The 22,636-nt window shown below is 41.5% G+C and overlaps 1 protein-coding gene across 1 annotated transcript in view; it reads right to left on the bottom strand.

Annotated features, from left to right (window-relative positions):
- The window catches only part of LOC138947169 (uncharacterized), a 68,157-nt gene that overhangs the window by 45,243 nt on the left and 278 nt on the right, over positions 1 to 22,636 (bottom strand). Inside the window, exons 2-8 of the mRNA XM_070318605.1 lie at positions 13,585 to 13,656; positions 11,371 to 11,512; positions 10,558 to 10,727; positions 9,740 to 9,908; positions 8,464 to 8,654; positions 1,679 to 1,872; positions 550 to 712 (exon numbers count right to left, since the gene is read on the bottom strand). Of these exons, the coding sequence (XP_070174706.1) occupies positions 550 to 712; positions 1,679 to 1,872; positions 8,464 to 8,654; positions 9,740 to 9,908; positions 10,558 to 10,727; positions 11,371 to 11,512; positions 13,585 to 13,656 (1,101 nt within the window). The remainder of the gene's footprint in view (positions 1 to 549; positions 713 to 1,678; positions 1,873 to 8,463; positions 8,655 to 9,739; positions 9,909 to 10,557; positions 10,728 to 11,370; positions 11,513 to 13,584; positions 13,657 to 22,636) is intronic.

Here is a 22,636-nt window from a genome sequence, read left to right as displayed (position 1 = left end):
AGAGAGAGAGAGAGAGAGAGAGAGAGAATGAGAGAGAGAAACAGAGCGTGTGAGAGAGAGGGAGTAAGAAATAGAGAGTCAGAAACACAGACAGACAGTCACAGATAGACAAAGCAAGAGATAGACAGTGACAGAGACAGACGGACAAACAGACAGGTATGCATACAGAGCAAGAGAGACAGACAGACAAACTAGACACATAATTATATAGACAGACAGACAGGCGGACAGACGTAATCAAGCACAATGTCACTGTTTACACCGACAGACAGACAGACAAACATACAGGCAGGTATGCATACAGAGCAAGAGAGACAGACAAACAGTAATGCACATATGTAGACAGACAGACAGACTAACAGACAGGCGGACAGACGTAATCAAGGACAATGACACTGTTTACACCGACAGACACCAACAGTGGCAAATCTAAAAATATGGTATGACAAAGCTTTGAAATCAAAATTCAAGGCAACCTGAGAAAATAAAAGACCTCATCCAAACCAATGAAAACAAACAAACAAACAAACAAAAACAAGTTACACAAACTTCTTGAGATTTCTTGAATGATCCACGATGCGGCAAAACCGATACCAAAGTCACCGGCTACGGTTTTCTGCCTGATGAAGGCAACATTTGCACTTGAAATGAAGTCAGAAATTGGCGATCCATAGGATGTCAATGATGAGGAGTATCCATTACTGTTCACAACCTTAAGAAAATAAATACAAGTAAAATATTACTGCGAAAACAGGAACCAAATGAGACATTAATATAAATACGTTCACGTTTACATGAGGTGATCAAAATTATACTAAACACTGGGTTTTAATATCTTTCCTGGTCAATTTAAAAACTGAAATTTAGCACCAAATGGAACTTGGTAGCTTACCGTTTTCTTTTGAAGAAACCTTCAAAGTCGTCCTGACCTAGTAAATACATAATATTGTACTGATCTATCCGCATCAAATTACAGTCCATATTTATGCTTTAATACTGGTCGACATTCTGCGCTTCTATCCATATATATATATATATATATATACGACTTGTGTCTGTCTGTGTGTGTGTGTGTCCGCGATGCACGGCCAAAGTTCTCGATGGATCTGTTTCAAATTTGGTGGCCATATTCAGGTACACCCCGGACACAACCTGGTCGATGAGATATTTCAACACGTGCTCTCAGCGCGCAGCGCTGAACCGATTTTGGTTTTTCTCTGGATCCATTCCCAGTAACTCTTCCTTATCTTCTCCAGTGTTTTCAGCGTTTATCTCCCTTCCTTCGTGTGGCGTCAATCCATATTCCCGTTTCTATTTTTAGAAGGTCACTGTCGACAACGCTCAATCCATATTCCCGTTATACTATTTTTAGAAGGTCATTGTCCCGGCAAAGCCGGGTATTACTCTTTCTTATCTTTTCCAGTGTTTTGCGCGTTTATCTCCCTTCCTTCGTGCGGTGCGCCGGCCCCGGCGCAGCCGGGTATTCGGCTCGATTTCTTCCCGGCGAAGCCGTACCCGGCGAAGCGGGTATTCATCTAGTATAAGCATATGTTTGTTTGAAGACAAAATAATACTCGAACATTTCAGAGTATTTCACTAAGAACAATGTTCATACAGGGACCACGCACCCGGCTGTCAAGGCACTACTCTACAAACAGTAAATTGTGAGACAACAAACCTTAATGTAGTTGGATGTGCTCGTCTGACTGTGCGCCTCGATGTCGGAAAATGTAAGATTGAGTTTTTTGCCGCTTGCTGTCTCAATTTTCCACACACATTCTGTATCCTCCGTAAAGTTGTGACTTGCTGGGTAACCTGGTGAGGTCACACTTCCGGTTTCGGTGTTGAGGTACCCAACACAACCGTCTGGAACTGAAACAAGAAATTGAAAGTGGTTCGACAATAATGGGTCCCAATTGCCCCAAGAGGTAAAACGTTTGATTTTTGGTTTTGGAATTAGGACAGCACACATCAGAAATATCTTAAAATTACTGCTTGAGCGGTACACTATTCAAATTATAAACGTTTTGTTTGGACAGTCCTTACAGATAGACAACAATCTATCTTTATGACTGTGTTCTTTTTCCTACTTTGATGCTAATGCATGGACCATTCTCACATTTTCTAAAGTAGGCACCTCCCACCCCCTTCCCCCACCCAGAAAAAGGGGGTGTTTCCGACGGCAAGGCCCTCATTTATTTTTCTTTAACGAATACCGTCTTCTTCGTGATTATATATAGGTTACACACTCCGAGTTCTGATTATCTTGCATATTTTCCCGAGGGTCGATTTCGACCCGAGGGAAAATATGCAAGATATTCAGGACGAGGTGTGTAAGCTATTTATCCTATTACTCCGACGTTTTCATTAAAAACACTTACTTTTTCCACTAAAACCTGCCCGTGCCTCCGCAGTCGAAATTCATGTCAATGAATTCATGCGCAAAGCTAGTTCTCATTTGTCAGCATAATGGACGGCGTCATTCGACTTGTATGTGGACATTCAGTCATTCATATTGCTTATAAAAAGGTCTGCTATCTGCTTTTACATTTTGAAAGTCATTTTAAAATATCCCTGTGTATATTTGACATCGGCTTTCGTTATACCCAATTCGGCATACGGGGTTTATATTTTTACCAGAATTGCGCACGGTAATGGCAGCGCAACAAATTCAGTTCGGGCCGTGCTGGTTTGATCGTTGACCCAAGTCAGTTCGCATGCAGTGTTACTGTTTGTCAGTCGGGGATAGAAATGTTGGCTGTCATCGCGCTGTTCTGTTTCGGTTTTCACACGTGGATCACTTACATATTCAGTTGTCGGGTTTAGGTGAGCCAAAGCTTCAATACTTCGCCTGTTGTAGACGTTAAGCAATAAAGCTTGGAAGTGAAATCAAAGACAATGACCAATGACAGTTGAGATCGAAACTCGGGTTGTGATGGGATATCCATATGGTTGTGATGGAATATTCAGAATAATCACCTCCTCAGCTAACAGAGACAAAGAAGCAGGTCATGGGATAAATATAGGTGACACACTCCGAGTTCTGAATATCTTGCATATTTTTCCGAGAGTCGATTTTCAGGTATTACCGAGCCTTTGGCGAGGTAATATCTCAAAATCTACCCGAGGGAAAAATATGCAAGATATTCAGGACGAAGTGTGTAATCTTTTTATCTCATTACTCGGACGTTTTCATTAAAAACACCAACCTTTTTTTCACTAAAACCTGTCGGTGCCTGTTTTCTGCGTGCCAAAAGCCTCCGCGGACGAAATTTATGTCAATGAATTCATGCACAAAGCTAGTTCCCTTTTGTCTGCATAATGGACGGCGTCATTCGACTTGTACGTGGACATTCAGTCATTCATATTGCTTATAAAAAGGTATACTATTTGCTTTTACATTTAGAAAGTCATTTTAAAATATCCTTGTGTATATTTGACATAGGCTTTTTTTTTCGATTCGGCAACCGGGTAAATGTTTTTACCAGAATTGCGCGCGATAACGGCAGCGCAACGAATTCAGCTCGGGCCGTGCCGGTTTGATCGGTGACCCAAGTCGGTTTGCATGCAACGTGTTACTGTTAGTCAGTCGGTGATTGAAAATTGTGGCTATCATCGCGCTGTTCTGTTTCGGTTTTCACACGTGGATGACTTACATATTCAGTCGTCACGTTTAAGGTGAGCACAAGCTTTAATACTTCGCCTGTTGTAGACCTAAGACGTTAAGCGATAAAGCCTGTAAGTGGTATGTCGGTCCTGAGGTAGATCGCTTTCTACTTTGTCCCGGTCTTGACTTTGAACACCTAATCTTGGATACATCTATCGCGATGGGCATATTTTTGCTCGCAGTTGCATGAACATTACGATCACATCCCTTTCTCTTCCCATATCTTCACCGTATCTCCAACTTCTTTTCGCCTTCTGCTTTTCATTGTGATGCCACTCGCTGAACCCGCCGGTGTAGTCGGAGAATAACACTGCAGGAAAAAAAACACTACAACAGTGTTTTTTCCCCAGTAAAATATCACTGGGAGTGTTATTTTCCTATGAAGATTACACTCCTTCACCCAGGTAAAAATGACTACGCCCAGGAAATTAACACTACCCCAGGGACAAAAGACTGCTCTAGTTTAAAAGTGCACTTTCAAAAAAAATGTTTAAAATTCTTTAAGAACACGTTTAACACTCGCATGAAACAACCCTTTCGAAGTGCGCACAGAGGTTCACCAAATAAATGTTCTCTTGGGTTTCAGCTCTGTTGTCAGGGTTGTGATCGAGCCACCTTCTCTCATCTCCACTTTGAGTATACACGCTGATCGTGGTGTTCAGGTACATGGCAGCTGCCATGATCTCTGTTTCTGTAGCCCAGATACCATTTGTTGCCATCTTTGTCGATCTGATGTATTCTTCTGTGTCCATACCAATATAACTGCCCAAAACGTCTTCGTTGTGTTTGATGGTTTCTACAACTGCGCGTCGGATCTTTTCATGAAAATCTTGAAACCCTGCGACCTCCAGGCTAAACGCTCTGAAAAAACAATTCCCGTCACCAATAATTGTTTCTGTTTGACGCGGAGCACCCACTTGCGTTTTCGGTCTGAAGGGCATTCTTTTAGGTGCGGCTAACCCCAGAGTCTTGCATTTCAGTATTCTCCATGTGGAGTTCGTTGGGGTAAACTGCTTTGGAGGCGCAGGGTCAACCCTAACAATTTGTGGTTCTGATGAACGGTCAGGTTTTACCCGTTTGGAAGAGTCATAAACAACAGGTTCGGCTCTGTTCTGTCGCTTTCTCTTGCTTGAGCACAATTCACCTTTCCCGTCTTGCATCAACTGCTGATTGATGTTGACGTCATCAGACGATGAACTCTTGGGAACACTAGCACTGGCACTGCAGGAAGTGTCGAAAATGTTGGCGTCGTCAGTCGATGAACTCTGCGGAACACTGGCATCAGTATTCATTGAAGTTTGTGGACCGCAGTCGTTTGCAGCTTTGTACGGCTTTAGATTAACGCCATGTGCTGTTTGCTTTAAGATTGTGCCGTTTGGGGTTTTCAAAATGTAAGTCTGATTTTGATTGACAGCATGTACCACATAGGGACCTTGCCACGGAGCCTTCATCCCCCCCCCCCCCTTTCCTATCCGCGCGACGCAGATTCCACAGAAGTACCTGCAGCTCATCCACCACAAACATTCGCTTTTGGCCGTGGCGCTTTTCGTAGTCACGTTTCTGTCTGTCTTGCGCCTGAGTGATGTTCTCTGAGACTTTGTCTTTCACGACAGTGGACAGCTGCTTGATACTGTCCAGCCTTTGCTTGATATCTTCAGGACAAGACGTGTCTTCACAACCTTCGAAGACGCTGACATTAACGTCGTTGCCATCGGTGCTGGATGAGCAGATGGGGTCAATTTTGTCCTCAATCGGTAGTCGGGCTTGTCGGCCATACAGCAAAAAGAAAGGGGTGTACCGTGTGCTTTTCTGTGCGCTCGTTCTGAAGGCAAACACCACACCTGGTAAAGCATCAACCCAATCTTCTTCATCACGCAGAGTTTTCAGCGGCGAAGACTAGATTGTTCGGTTGTTTCTCTCATTGGCCTGTGGACGATAGGCGCTTGTTATATTTTGTTTCACTCCACTCAGCCTGTGAAGCTCAGCAGACGCTTGATTCACAAATTCTCTTCCCTGGTCATTAATCTGTATCTTGGGACACCCGTGACGACAGATCAGTTCATAAAGGAACCTTGCAGTGTCTTTTGCCGACTTTGATGGCAGGGACTTGGCTTCCACCCATTTCGTAAAATAGTCCACAGCAACAACGATACTGCTGAAACCACCTGGAGATTCTGGCATTGATGTGATGTCGATGCCACTCTGAGTCCATGGGGAGGATGGCACGGCGACACAGTAAACATCATTTTGCACGCGCAAGTGCCTGACGAAATGTTTGCCGTATATTTAGTGAGGCGCGATTTGGGTTTGATCTCTTTTTTTTCAGGTCAACCGTCATATTTGACGAGGGTGGTGCAAAACCCAAACCTCAGAGAGCATTATAAAATTAGAAATAAAATGCAACTGACATTTACGATAGTGTTTTATACAGGTACGTACATGATCCGTCGCGCTTTTGACGCTTGAACAAAGTTCCATCTTGCAGCACATACGAAGAACACATCCGTCTCCAATTTGCTCGTACTCCTCGGTCTTTGCATCCTTCGGGAAATATGCCGTCAGACAGGAATTTAGATATGTCAGCCAACCTCTCTTTGGACACTTGGGCAGAGCTATCCTTTGGACGACCCATCGTGCAGAGCTATCCTTTGGACGACCCATCGTGCAGAAATGAACCAAGTTGCAACAGTCCGAAACAACTCTTTTTTCAAGTCCGTGGAACAACACGGGCACTGAGTTCGGCTCACTGCCTTCGTGCACTCTGAACAAAATGAACACAGTTCATGCAGTGTTTTTTTCCTGGCAGTCTTATTTGCCGCCGTAGTGGCAGTGTTATATTCCTGGCGCCAGTGTAATTTTCCTAGGAAAATAACACTCCCCTTCCGAGATTGCAGTGTTTCTTTCCTAGGAAAAATACACTCCCAGTGTTTTTATCCTGGAAGTCTTTTATGCCTCCTACACCGGCACTGACTGATTCACACGAGCCCGTCTAGCAGACGACAGTTCGAACAGCCTTGAACAGCACTGTCGCAAGCAGATTCAGCTATCAGTCGACGCAATATACTTTAAAGCCAAAGCAAATAACCAAAAGAGACAAGAGGCGAAGCCTTCAAGGCTCACGTAAGAAATCGACAAACAGTAACACAAACTCAATCACTCCGTCACACATACACACATACACACACACACACACACACACAGTAAGCATAGGTGACACTCTGCAAGAAAGCGAGACACTAGATCTAGATCTGTCTGTCTGCATGTAGCAGCTCCTACTTACAGGGACACGACTGCCAACTAGTCTCGGCCCGCTCAAAATAACAATGACCGAGACTTTCAGTAATTCCTTCGCGTGACGTCTAACCCTCTTACGTCATAATGTGACGTCTTCAAATGACGAAATGTTAAAGTTTCTACCACAGACATACACACGCACGCACACACGCACACACACACGCACGCACAGACAGACAAAGTTACGATCGCATAGTCTACACTTACGTGAGCCAAAAACCTAACGTTTGATTTGACTTCTCGGTGACTCTTCTGATAATTTTTTTGGCGTTGGAATGGATCTAAGCGGGTTCCTAGTTACGACAACTTTTTCAGAGTTATGCACCCCTGTAACACGAGAAAAGTACTCCCACGAGATTTTTACTCCGGAGTAAACATTTCGTACGAAAAAGTTACTCCCTTTACGAAAAAAGCACTCCCCCATTGCACGAGAAAATTACTCCCCAAGACAGGTGAGTTCCGAGTAAACATTTCGTACAAAAATGTTACTCCCCTGACGAATAAATAACGAATAAATTACTTCACCCCAACACGAGCAATTTAACTTCCCATGACAGGTGTACGAAATTTTTACTCCCTTGTCCCCTGTTAGTCTTGGTGGTGGAAGGGGTGGAAGGAGGGTAGCGCGACATTCGTGTGCGCGAGATCACTTATTGGCATTATCCCTTCGCCCGCATCCCATTATTGCATACGAGATTTTTTACTGGAAGTAAAAAAAATGGGGAGTAAAAATTTCGTGGAGGGAGTAAATTTTTCGTGCCTTGGGGAGTTCTTTTCTCGTACGAAAAGTGTACTCGGAGTAAGAATTTCGTACGAAATATTTACTCCGGAGTAAATTTTTCGTGGAGTAAAAATTTCGTGTTACACCGGCATTGAATCGTCCAGGCCTTCGACAGCCGATGTCAGTTTCAGATTGAGCTTTAACTACCATGTGACTGGGTTGTGTTTTGATTGCTCTCTCTCTCTCTCTCTCTCTCTCTCTCTCTCTCTCTCTCTCTCTCTCTCTCTCTCTCTCTCTCTCGATGGCTGTCTGAGTGAAATGTAGGGAGTATCGTCCCTTGATCCCAATCGCGATACTCGTTGAACATGCCTTTGACCATGCAGCCGCTTCGGCCAGCGAAGTATCTCGACTCCGCTCTTTAAACCCATGCAGAATGTGCGTATGGTTAACTTTGTAGTATTATTTATTTTCTCAATAAAGACGTTTGTAGGCCTGTAGCCATACGTGATATCGACTTTGACACCGCAACATATTTTAGTCGTATGTTGAAAAAAAGTAGTCCATCTGTAAACTCTGAATATGCAGATGACTTCTTAATTATTCCAGTTGAACTCGGTCAGATCGATGCTCGGTAACCATGGATTATGCTCAGGTAACCATGGATTACGCAGCGTATTCACCTCTTCCGGTAACAGAGACAAAGAGGCAGGTCATATGATAAACAAGAATAAATGTATCTTCAAGTGTTTGCGTGTGTACACGACTTAAAAATGAGTTTTACCTGGGAAACACTTGACAGTGGCATCCAATTCATGATAGCAAGAAATGGAGGTTCCCCCAGTGGAATAACTGCATTCAAGGAGACTCTCCTCGTCACCATTGCACAGTACATAGCGTAGCTGTACTGCTCCGGACTGAAGGATACCGAAACGCGATGGAGTTTCATGCGTAGGGTAGTACATTCCACCGTAACTAGAACATAAAATGTGCAGTCAAATCACAAGCACGCAAACACATAATGACAATAGAATGTAATGCTTGAAAACCCTCAACCTTAGACTTCATCATTCTCAATAACTTTATGTAAGAACAATAACAGTAACAATAACAACATTTTATTGCATGTCCATTAAAATGAATACACTAAACGACTTTGTATTCTTCAAATGTGTTGCTTTACTTTGCTTGTCTTTGCTGTGTTGTATCAATCTGGAGATTGATAAAACATTGATAAAACATTGATTAAACATTAATCAACCAAACGAGTATCGATTAGTGGTAAACAATATCAGGATAACGTATAAACAAATGTGTGTGTGTGAATGTTTGTGTGAGACTCTGTGTGTGTGTGTGTGTGTGTGTGTGTGTGTGTGTGTGTGTGTGTGTATGGGTGTGTGTGTGTGTGTGTATGGGTGTGTGTGTGTGTGTGTGTGTGTGTGTGTGTGTGTGTGTGTGTGTGTGTGTGTGTGTGTGTTTGTGAGTGAAAAATTAAACCAGCGTATCGTTTTATATTCATGCATATACGTATCCTCAACAATTGTGTCTTTTCGTGTGCTTTGTTGTTTTTGTTGTTGTTGCACCCAAATAAAAGCATTTAAGTCATTGCTAAATTACAGCGCTTTTGGTTGTAACACCCCTAAACAAATGACGCAAAAAGTCCCGTTTTTGACCGCTCTTGCGATAAACCCCTGCATCAGTCGGAATTGCATAGCACACAAAATACGCAAGCTAGCCAAATAAAGCAACCTGTTCAGGGTAGATCATTGATCTTACTTTCTTCTCGTCTGTAAAAGTTGCAAAGTTTTAACTATTGTGATGTTTTGTCGATTTTTAATTGGGCATTCCGTTTTTGTCTGCTCGATTTTGAGGGTACCCTAATTTGCGCGGCGGGCACGTGATCCCTGTAAATGAAATCTTTAATCCGAAAGGTGATCCTGATAGTCAAGTGAACGGCCATATCTGACATATACAGTTTTAATGAAATGAACCGGGAAATAATGCTTTAATTTGGGGTCGAAATTTGTTGCAATAATTGTTTGGCCAAGTTTAGTTCTCACCTTGTCCCAAACAATTCTCGGCATGCAATATGGGCGTTGATCACGTGATGGACGTATGTTGCACTTTGGTCTCTGCAGACCGTCCCCCAGACACCATTCTTGAAGACTTCGATCCTACCCTCATACGGGTTCTCTCCGCCTGCCAACCGTATCTTTGTTGTGGATGTGGCTGCGATGCAACATAAGAAGTACTTAAAGCACCACTCCGCCGGTTTACAGATTGAAAAATGTTATATTGATGTTATATTCAAACAAAACGATATTTGTAACGTTTGTAAACGCCTGGGGGTGTCTCAGGCCTAAAACTGGTGGTTTACGGGAGGTGGAGGGTGCCTTTAAAAATAACAATTACATGGTTTAAAGCGGAATTGAATCAAATCTATTTCTTAATTGTTCATGATCATGCAACGTACAACGTCTGAAGAAATATGTGACCCCTAAAATTCAACTTACATAAATGCTTATTTCTTCGACACATGTTGGACAAAAAACCTTCACAGCTAGCGCAAATGAGCTTTTTTGAGCATGATGAGTCCACACAGTTTTAGGTCTGTTTGTCAAAGGGTCCGACGTTTTGTTTTCCATCCAAATGTGTTATAAATGACCTGGTGTTGCCAGCACACGTGCAAGTGGCGCGTGTAATTGTCAATAATATGCACTCATTTATCAATAGGGATTGCGATGATCCTGATTGTTTTAAAATTGTGCGTGCTGCATCGACAACAACAAAAAACCCAACAACTTCCTCCTCTCACCCCCTCACCCACCCATTCCCCGACTTGCTTGTTATAAATAAACGCAAGTGACATTGTACTCACTGGTATTGCAGCTGACGCCGAGGGTGTATCGAGGGTCGCAGCTTTGCTCGATCCCACTGATGGAGCACTCAGTCAGAGCGGAGTGAGACGTCGAGCAGTCGATTCTCCGTCTGAACGTCTCGCCTGGAGCCTCGCCGTACGAGTTTGCGTAGTACCTCACTGCTCCGCTTCTGCAAAAATCATACATCTATTCACTCAATCAAGCAATGTATTAATCGATCACTCCATCCCTCACTCACTCAATTAATCGATCGATCGGTCGATCGATCAATCAATAAATCAATAAAATAATCCACCAATCAATCAATAAACGAATTAATCAATCAATCAAACAAACAATCAATCAATCAATCACTTAACCAATTAATCAATCAATCAATCAATCAATCAATCATTAGATGAAAAATGCATTTACGATATCTTTGGTTACAAAAAGTATTTTCACAATAAAAACATGTATGGGGCGTTCATTGACTGCACAAACAAAACAGACGGACAGAGCGTGTGCGACAGAGACGGAGAGAGAGAGAGAGAGAGAGAGAGAGAGAGAGAGAGAGAGAGAGAGAGAGAGACAGAGAGACAGAGAGAGAGACAGAGAGAGAGACAGACAGACAGACAGACAGACAGACAGACAGACACAGACAGATAGACAGAGAGAGACAAACAGACAGACAGACTTACGGACTATTAAACAGACGGAGACTTCGAGAGCAAGACAAAGAAAGAGACAGTTGAATTGTTTAATGGATTGACATAAGACAAGGCCATATGGACAGATTAACAATCATATAGACAGACAATAATATATCGTACCCTTGATAGCCGAGCTGTTTGCAGATGACTTGGGGAACTTCGTTGTCCATATACCTATCACATAGACTCAGCCAGACGCCATCAGAGAAAAACTCTGGGCGTCCTTCGTAAGCATTTGGACCGTCTACTAGCCGCACATCACCTGGAAAAGAAAGATTGCATTGTTGTAACAGAGCGCTGGCTTGTGTCAGAGGACATGCGTAAACATGTTATAACGAAACAGAAGTTGTGTGAAGATGTATCAAAGCATTTAGTCAATCTAAACTAAAACCCGGGATCTTTCATCATCGAGATTGACAAGGCGTGGGTAGGTAGGTAGGTAAATATAAGTAGGTAAGTACTTTATTAGAGTTGTAATGCCATCAGGCGTACTTGGCTGCTTACTCTAGGGTTGCCGACTTGAATGAATTACTGTTACTGGAACAGATAGCGGACTCAATTAATGTTATATCCTGTCAGTGAGTTCGTTAGTGCGTACTTACTCCGGCCATTGTGAAATTATTAACAAATTCGGGCCTCTAATTACTTTCACTTCTTTTAAAATAAAATAATTAATCAATGTACCACTTGTAAGTACACACGAACTGATAATCCGTATCCATATCCTTATCGTGTTAGAGCAAGCAGAGCAGGTGAGGAGCATAAAAAAAATAAAAAAGTTCATTAAGCATACACACAAACAGATCTATCTCACTTTTCTAGTGAGACAAAAATACCAATTTCAATTCTAAACAGAATCTACAAAAACATAACCAACTGATTAATTAATTTTTCAACCTTCCGATTTGAAATGGTCTGCCGTGGACCTTGTCAAACATTGCTTGACCATAATTTCAATCATTGAATAATGAGATCGTCTTAGTGCTCGCTCAACTTTTTTTTTAGTAAAAAACGAGTACGATCGACGTACGTCACCACCAAACAGTCATGCAAATAACTTGGAAGACCCGTCTGGGAATAATATCATAACAGGGATCACAAAGAAATGTGCAATTTCAGACAAATATGTTGCGTATATTGTTTTGTTTTAATGAAATTACGCAACACACAGACACACACATACACACACACACGCGCGCGCGTGCACACACACACACACACACACACACACACACACACACGCGCGCGCACACACACACACACACACACCCGCACACACACACACACACCCGCACACACACACACACACACACACACACACACTTTTATCAATGTTTAAGTTTACAGGCTGAATTGCAATGCCATAGTCAGGATTTGGTTAAAAATTGCTTGACCCAAATTTCAATCATATTCGTTTGAGTATGTTGAGGAATTCTAATATAAAGTATCATGAAGATCGACCCAGAAGCTTTTTGGGAATCGCTCTACACACACACACACACACACACACACACACACACACACACACACACACAAACATACACACATGCACGCGCACACACACACACACACACACACACACACACACACACACCCGCACACACACACACATAAGTACACACACACACACGAAGACCACGTCTGGGCTCCCAGTCTATGTTAAAACATTTGGTCAAAACTTGACGAAATGTGAATTCAGCAAAAACAATCCGATATACCAAGAGAGGGAACGTAAAACCAAGGTTGACGTGCACGATCCTTTCATATAGAAAGGAGTAGGGGCAGGGAAGTAGAGAGAGAGAGAGAGAGAGAGAGAGAGAGAGAGAGAGAGAGAGAGAGAGAGAGAGAGAAAGAGAGAGAGAGAAAGAGAGAGAGAGAGAAAGAGAGAGAGAGGAGAGAGAGAGAGAGAAAGAGAGAGAAAGAGAGAGAGAGAGAAAGAGAGAGAAAGAGAGAGAGAGGAGAGAGAGAGAGAGAGAGAAAGAGAGAGAGAGAGAAAGAGAGAGAGAGAGGAGAGAGAGAGAGAGAGAGAAAGAGAGAGAGAGAGGAGAGAGAGAGAGAGAGAGAAAGAGAGAGAGAGAAAGAGACAGACAGACAGACAGACAGACAGACTGAGAGAGAGAAAGAGACAGACAGACAGACAGACTGAGAGAGAGAGAGAGACAGACAGACAGACAGACAGAGACAGTGAGACAGACAGACAGTCAGACAGTCAGACAGACACACAGACAGACAGTTGATAGAGACAGAGGCAGGCAGACGGATAGACAGTCAGACCGACCGACAGATTAACAGACAATGGTGACCAAAACAAGACAGATAGAAATAAATACATACCTTCTGTTTGCCCAGAGACTTTGCCCGTGAAAAGGACGTGAACCAATAACAGTAAACTCAGCATGATATGACCTACAAAACAAATGCATATATAGATTAGTAAATAATCAAAGTAATACATTAGCACTTACATCCATGGCATTTCTGCAAGGTATTCTTATCAGTGAAAACATACCTACAATTCTGTGCAAAAGCATTTGCAAGCAGGTAAAAACAACAACAACTGTTCTTATGTATACCTACGTAGAAAGTTGATGCAGCGTGAACCATTAATGCAAAACGAAATGTGCTCATGCGTCCCGTACATTTTCAGAGCGAACGAACTGTAGCAGGCAACTGTAAATGCACATTGTTATCATGTTGAAATTGTGCAGTTGAATGTGTTTATGATCTTGTTTTCTTTTCTATTTGCGAAGCAAAAAGTGTAATGTTGTAAATTGTGTCCGGGATCAGAAACAATTAGGAATTACCTGGTGAATATCACGACACAAACTAGTATTGCTTTGAACTGTTTGATTTCATGTAAAGACAACGCTGGTGAACGTTTTTAGACAAACAAACACACGAACAAACAAACAAACCAACCAACCAATCGAACTGACAAACAAATAAACGAACGATCCGACGAACGAACATAAATCAACAACCAAACAAACCGTTGAGTTTTGTTTTAATGATTGACACCAATCGCGTACTTTTTATATTGTGAGTGCACCGGTTTATGATTCATTCTTGGAATAAGACCGTAATAAAAACAAATTGAAACTAACTTCCAAGACATCTGTATACATACTATTTGACAGTTAGAATGCAAGGAATAGAGTTTACTCATTTACATTTGATATTTATCCCTCAACCAAACTTCAAATGCTTCTGTGGGCATATTTAAAAAAACTTAAGGCAATGAGCGGCAGTAAAATTAAACTTGGAGAATAAATGGAATAACTTAGCTTTCTGGGTAGTTATTGAAGAGAATTATACAAATAAATGGAACAAATTTAAATACTAATGGACACAGACTGCCGTTGCTATGGAAACAGCCGACATATTGGATTTCTAGGAAACGGTTTTACAGCAACATCATTCATCAGACATGCATAATATTTGGCACAAGGATACACATGACTTGTATCTGCAATCAAATAGAACGATAATTTGACTAAAGACTACAGTTGAATTTAAATTATTTTTTGTAATAATGATTAATGAATTTCTAACTGCATATTCATTAATCTTTATTTCAAAAATTAATTTAAATTCAACTGTAGATTTTTGTCAAAACCGTTTCTCAGAAATCCAATATGGCGCTGTGTATGCCAGTTTCCATAGCGACGGCAATCTATGTCCTTTAGTTTTCGCATTTTTTCATTTCTTTATCTAAGTCACTTCAATAACAACCCAGAAAACTAAGTTATTCCATATATTTTCCATGTTTAATTTTGGTCATTCTAGTGGCGCTCATTGCCTTAACGAGGTAATTCCAAACAAATCCTTCAGCGGCAAATGTTGCCATACAAACTCAGTTTCTTCTCCATCAAACTGATTTTTTTAACATATTTTGACAGTCTCATTAAACAAGCATTCCTTTCAAAGAGATTTTTCTTTTCTTCTGCAGATTAGATCATATCTTTTTAAAATTTGAAAGAATGTATTGTGCATAAGGTGTGATGCTTTGGCGTCAGAGTCTTCTATTTAGATCATGATGGTATTTTAAAAAAAATTTCACGGCTACCAAATACACCCCACCCATATTCATTTTCAGCAAACATTCTGAGTCAAAGTTGACAAACTGGGTTAATATACCCGTCGTATATGAATGTCACATTGGCTGGGACAAATAGATGTAGGGACACACCCTCACCGGCGGCCGCTGCATTGTGCAGAGCTATTAAATATCGTCTTTATTCCCAGTTTCTTGTATCACGTTTCACATCCGGAACCTTCTCTTTCTCCAAGAGGCAAAATACAAGTGGATGGGGAGAGTGGGGGTAGGGGGGTTATGGGAGGGGGTGGGTGATGAGGAGAACGGGCCTACAGGCGTTGAACGCGCCACCGAACACCCGCAAAACAGAAGTGAGGGGGGTGATCTCTGTCTGACTGTTTGTCTGTCTGTCTGTCATTCTGTCTGTTTCTCTGTCCATGTCTGTCGGTCTGTCTGTTTGTCTATATGTCTGTCTGTCAATATATTTGTCTCTTTCTCTGACTGTATGTCTATCTGTCTGTCTGTCTGTCTGTCTGTTTGTCCGTTCGTCTTTCTGTCTGTTTCCCTCTCCCACAGACACACACACATTAACGTACTCATCCCCCTTTCCACACACACACACACACACACCCCCCCCCACACACACACACACACACCGTCACACACAAACACACACACACACGCTTTCTCTCTCTCTCTTATTCTATCTCGCAGTCACTCCACCCCCACCCCCCATCCCCAACCCATTCACGCCTCCAAGCCCCTATCCCGACACAAAGGTAGCGGGATGAGCGTGGTGAGGAATACATTACAGAAGGAGGAGTGCGGATGAACTCTTTCAATTTGTTTACCCAAATTCGTTTTGCTGTGGCTTATAACTAGCTACCCTCTGAAAAAAAAGCTACCCTCTGAAAGACGAGACGAGACGAGACACGCGTGTCTACTCAATGAATACCTCGGCTAAGTATTCGCAAGGTTGGTGGCGCATAACACATCACGCCCTTCCTCGTGAATAAAACTGTGACAAGTTTGTTGATGTTATCGAGGAAATATTTTACAATTTTTATCAAACGAATAGAAATGTCGTCGTACTTTAGATGAAGGACACGATCCGTCTTTAAAAAGATCTGTCTGCTTTTTTCTATTTTTTTTTTTTTTATAAAATCATGCAAGCCACCACGATCAGGATTTACGCAGAATGAGAGCATCCACCCACCACCCCCTCCCCTCCCCACTCCCGCCCCGTTTTCACTTGGACGCATACACACAATTAACAGGCTTGTAGAGTCTTTTAAAAAAAGAACGTTTTTTGTGTGATTTTTTGTGCTGAATTAGTTTTGAAAGTTGCACCCATGTCATTCCGCAGAAATTAATAAATATAAAAAATTACCATGCAAAGCAAGCTGCAAGACTGCCACGTGTGTGTGTGTGTGTGTGGGTGTTGACGATCATGCACGCATTTATGCCCGCAGACACACACAGACACACACAGACACGCTCACAAACACACACACGCACACACACACAGAGACACACGCACACACACACACACACACACACACACACACACACATACACACACACACACACACACACACACATGGAACTCTCCCAACCGTAACATAAACTTAATGTATGATTGAATAAGCACACATTAAAAGCACAGAAGCGGAAAGAGAACGAGAAAGAGAAAGAGAAAGAGAAAGAGAAAAACACACTTTGGGCAAACAGCCTTCAGGCAAAAGTAACAGACGAACCGCAAAATGTTCTTTCAGTTCAAATGTTTTCCAAAACTCACACACACGCCACACACGAAACAGTATCTTAACACAATGTATTATTTGCGCAATGTACAGCATTAACTGTACGCTGATCTGTATGATCTACGAGTGAAGTATTTTGACACTTCTAGCTTGAAACATACTTTTACAGAGGTCAGCTCTACAGCTCTCTTTGGATTTTTAAAGTAGTCTGGCCTTTAGTTTAAGATTTGAATTTCTAAAAATCCTTGTCACGTTGGGTTTCGATTTAGCTTTTATGTACCCTTCGGGTGACGTTCCTAATTGTGTTCAGTAAAATTGGTTTAATTTAAATATGTGTAATGTTAAACTTGTGGGGTCCTGATTTGGCCTCTTTGGTCCGCTGGACCCAAAAAGCAACAATTAACAAACTAGCATTAACTGTTAATGTTCTGTATGTGTGTTCTCAAGCGTGTGGAACCCTTGTATTCATGAAGATGAAGATCGTAGCTATTCTGATGAACACGTGGGGGAATTCGGGGGCTGTGATTGGATGGTCTCTTCCGATCATCAAAGCATAATGCTACGGAAGTCGGCCATTTTTCTCAATATCCAAAAGCATATTGTCAATAACAAAGACGCATGGTTCCGGTTTACCCATCTGTACCACACGATGTTTCACTGATCGACAACAGCATACACTGACAACTTGAAATTCTTCTCGGGAATGTTTTTCAGCTTTACAAATGTCGATAGCATACCCCTTTCTGCTAACTTCCCGATGAAACAGGACTAAACCAATTATTTTATGTCCCTAAACACCACAAAATGCCCAAAGTCGAAAGATGTAGTACAAACAGGGGAGTACAACGGAACGTTTTTGTGTGCCTGTGAGCTTAGTTCACAGTTGCCGACTGACACAAATTTTCGAATTCGGCTTTTCTTATCTCGTAACTCCACACTAAATACCCCACTTCCTCTCTGAAGTATTGATGTACAACCCATGGCACTAACATTCATGTAGTCGTTTATAACTTAGGTTGAAAAATTCGCTTCATGACGAGACAAGTATAAATGCCATTCACCCAAACTGGAAACGTCGCTGCCGTCTGCTCGCTTTGTACGGATTAGCTGTTCTTTTTTTCTCCCCTTGTTGCATCCTAGTTCTTCAGTTGTTTCTAGTTTTCCGTTGATGTTGTGTTTTGGTCTTCTTCATAAGTAGTCTTGTTCAAAATTAAAAAAAACTCAAACTTCTTTTTGTTGTATACGAATGAACTAATAAAAAGCTGTGTTGTCAAATCGAGTTTTTTTCCAAAGTCAGTGTGGCGCCTGCGCACAACTAATGCGCATAAGAAACGGCGTCTGCTATCAAAACCTGAGATCAACGCATCGACGCAAAAACTGTCATTTTGTAAGTTTGGAACAACAAATAAAGGTCAGAACAGCTATATAATCGCTATTGTATTTTCAGCGTAGCAATAGGGTCCGATATTTAGACTCGAACAAGTATAATGCGACTCGTCTTCGACTCGTCGGCATTATACTTGTCTCGTCTAAATATCGGACCCTATTGCTACGATGAAAACACAATAGCTGTTAATATAGCTATTCTGATGAACACGTGGGGGAATTTGGGGGCTGTGATTGGATGGTCTCTTCGGATCATCAAAGCATAATGCTACGGAAGTCGGCCATTTTACTCAATATCCAAAAGCATATTGTCAATAACAAAGACGCATGGTTCCGGTTAACCCATCTGTACCACGCGACGATGTTTCTATCGACAACAGCATACACTGACAACTTGAAATTCTTCTCGGGAATGTTTTTCAGCTTTACAAATGTCGATAGCATACCTTTTTCTGCTAACTTCCCGATGAAACAGGACTAACCAATTAATTTCTGTCCCTAAACACCACAAAATGCCCAAAGTCGAAGGATGTAGTACAAACAGGGGAGTAAAACGGAACAGCCGTTTTTGTGTGCCTGTGTGAGCTCAGTTGCCGACTAACACAAACTCAGTTTCGCATTCGGCTTTTCTTATCTCGTAACTCCACACTAAATACCCCACTTCCCCCCTGAAGTATTGATGTACAACCCATGGCACTAACATTCATGTAGTCGTTTATAACTTAGGTTGAAAAGTTCGCTTCATGACGAGACAATTATAAATGCCATTCACCCAAACTGAAAACTTCTTGCCGTCTGCTCGCGTTGTACGGAGTAGGTGTTCTCTTCTCCTCCCCTTGTTGCATCCTAATCAGTTGTTTCTAGTTTTCTGTTGATGTTGTGTTTTGGTCTTCTTCATAAGTAGTCTTGTTCAAAATGAAAAAAAACACTCAAACTTCTTTTTGTTGTATACGAATGAACTAATAAAAAGCTGTTTAACAGCTGTGTTGTTAAATCGAGTTTTTTTTCCAAAGTCAGTGTGGCGCCTGCGCAAAACTAATGCGCATAAGAAACGGCGTCGGCTATCAAAACCTGAGATCAACGCATCGACTCAAAAATTGTCATTTTGTAAGTTTGGAACAACAAATCAAGGTCAGAACAGCTATATAATCGCTATTGTGTTTTCAGCGTAGCAATAGGGTCCGATATTTAGACTCGAACAAGTATAATGCGACTCGTCTTCGACTCGTCGCATTATACTTGTCTCGTCTAAATATCGGACCCAATTGCTACGCTGAAAACACAATAGCTGGTAATAGTAATATATACTCTTAAGAATCCTGTTCGTCATTTTATTTTGCAGCGGTTTGTATGCTACGTGACTGTTTCATTAGCTGTCTGGGAGCGTCTAGATTTTGTATTTAGTGAGTAGGGCACTATCGAGCACACAGTAACTTCTTCTTCTTCAGCGTTCCAGAATGTTCTGGTTACGTGTGAGCTCTTTTGCCCATTTGGGTTCCCCAGACTATACTCTGAGAGCATATAAATAACAAGAAAACACACCTGTAACCAGGCTAGGTAAGTTTAAATCAATATTTCGGCTAGTAATCCATTACTCATTATTAGTAGTGAGCATAGTCAGCTTCACTCTGCTTTCGTTGAGTAGGCATGCTAGGTATTTTCGTGTTTCAATAACCCACCGAACTCCGACATGGATTACAGGATCTTTTCCGTGCGCACTTGGTCTTGTGCTTGCGTGTACACATGAAGGGGGTTAAGTCACTAACAGGTGTGCACTTAAGTTGACCTGGGAGATGGGAAAAATCCCCACTCTTAACCCACCAGGCGGCAGCGACCGGGATTCGAACTCACGACCTCCTGATTAGGAGGCCGACGTCTTACACAGTAACAACAAAAAAAAGGATTGTAACCCAGCCTAAGCACACTAATTAAAACAAAGGATTACAATGTGACGTTGTCAAAAACGTATTTTATAGAACTTACCGAGAAAAAGAGATGTGATTGTGCTCACTAGCCATGCGTTACATACCTTAGATACATGTTATCCTTTTTAGCGATAGTATTACTTTCTTGGTTCTGACCATCGAACAAGAACTGTAATATTTGTTTGGGGGAGAAATTAGCCACTGGAAAAAAGGTGTTAAGACTAGAGACCGTAATTGTTGTGTACAGTTCTCCTCAAAGACATTTTGAAAGGAGACCAAAAATATTAATACAGCATCCATGACACGTACTGCAGCGCTTCTAGATTTAAATTGACAGTCAGTGTTTGTGTTCAGATGGAAAAGCCGAACTCCAGTACTGTTTACTTGTGCTCAATATATCACGATTTAACCCCAGAAAATCAAAGGATGAGGATGAAATTATTGTAATTGTTTTTGCGATTTCGAAAAATATCACTTGAATATATAAGATGAAAGTGTCACTCCTCTAACAATTAGAGTGCATGCCCTTAAGCCTGTAGGAACAGTATCAACTAAACCTAGGCTGGCACTACAAAGAACGTCCCCTCAAATTGCATTGTGAAATCGTGAGCCTTGAAGAATGTCAGGCCTTGTGCGGGGATGCACATAGAACGTATAGCGTTTATATCGTTTGTGATGAAGAAGTACCATCATCCCTCAAAAATAGCATGGTATCGTGTTATTACAGGAACGACATTGTACCGAAAGAGGATCAGACCAAGAACTGGATTGAGTTTTTTTGTTGTAAATTCGATGGCGTGCCTGTTAATAAAATATGACGTGTGAATGCGTATCTGTTGAATGGAAGTAGAGAGATTAAGAAGCACTACCACATTCGTTTCGTTAAAATTTTCGGTTGTAAAACGTCACATCTTTTTGAGTACACGTGACTTCCGATCTCTACGAACAGAAATTCGCTTCGCCAAGAGAAACGAAATTCGTAGAATTGGTCATTCTGACGAAAGTGACTTCGGTCGCGTTTTATATTCGAATAGTCATAAAATATGCCTACCTTGTGTAATCGATGTATGCTCTGACATCTTTAGGCGCGATTTATCATTGAAATGTTTTTAAAAATCAAGTTTAAAAAGCCGTAAAGCAGGCTTGAATTGGGTAAGTGAGTGACTGAGCAGACGAAAGAAATTTCAAGATGGCGACCCAAACATCAGGCCGACTCAACTTTTCAGTCGGCTGGTCAAGCCGCCTAGAGGAGAAAAATGCATGAAGCAGTTAAAGTTTATGATGTGTTGAGTTGTGGCCTGAGTATCTGATGCGTTTCAGCAGAAGTGAGGCAGCTGGTATTATCTGATCGACACTTCTGAACCGGTGCGACCAGCGAAACGAAATTCTTCTGTCCTCTTAACCGCTGTACTAGCGACACATGGTGTTCCCCCGCCGAGTGTCTTTTGCAACCACGAAAATGCCTACCATATGAATGTGGTAGCCCTTCTTAAAGTCTCTAATTGACATTTCTAACTGTATACCCACACGGCTTTGCTCTGCTAATGTGTGATTTTTGTGTGCGTGCCGCAGCTTGAACCAGTGTCGATGGACCGTCGTTTAAAGGTCAGGTTGGCCCTTAAAATTGTCGCTTTTCAGTGTCTCTCAGAATTACCAAAAATGGCTCTAATGTCTTCCTAATTAGATGGCAACACGTACACGTATGTGGCTTTTCAAGGTGACCAGAACCTTAAGCTGCAAGAAATATAACTCGATTAAGACTGAGGGCATCCACTCTCAATTATACTTAACGCTATACCTTGTGTCGTAATTATCATTTCCTGCTTCATTTTGATTATCTTTGACAGGTGTTTTAATCATCATATGCACTTTTTTCTTCTCCATTTGGTGATCGATTGCTGACACAATATTAATGTTAATAAAATTATCTTGAGGTATCAACTCCTTAAAAACAAAACAATATAGTCAACGGTTTGACTGCAATAATGTCAATTGATCATCATTTGCTTCTGTCGTTATTTGTTCACAACATTTTTTGAAGGTTTCTTGCAAGGCATTGTTTACATTAGTGCAATGATTATTATGTCACAAAGCAAAAATTATTAAAACTTGTTTGTGCACGGATGTTTATACAACTGTCCTTAATATAATTATATAAAGTTGATTTCATTAGGTGTTTTTCTTTCTCAATAATCATTTGAAATTCACCTAACCAAATATTTTTAAAGTGTGCATAATTACATATACCAAGTAGAACTTGTAAGACATCATCAAGT

The sequence above is a fragment of the Littorina saxatilis genome, linkage group LG14 (assembly GCF_037325665.1).
Source record: "Littorina saxatilis isolate snail1 linkage group LG14, US_GU_Lsax_2.0, whole genome shotgun sequence".
NCBI lineage: Eukaryota > Metazoa > Mollusca > Gastropoda > Littorinimorpha > Littorinidae > Littorina > Littorina saxatilis.
This window is presented reverse-complemented; position numbering and strand designations above follow the sequence as displayed.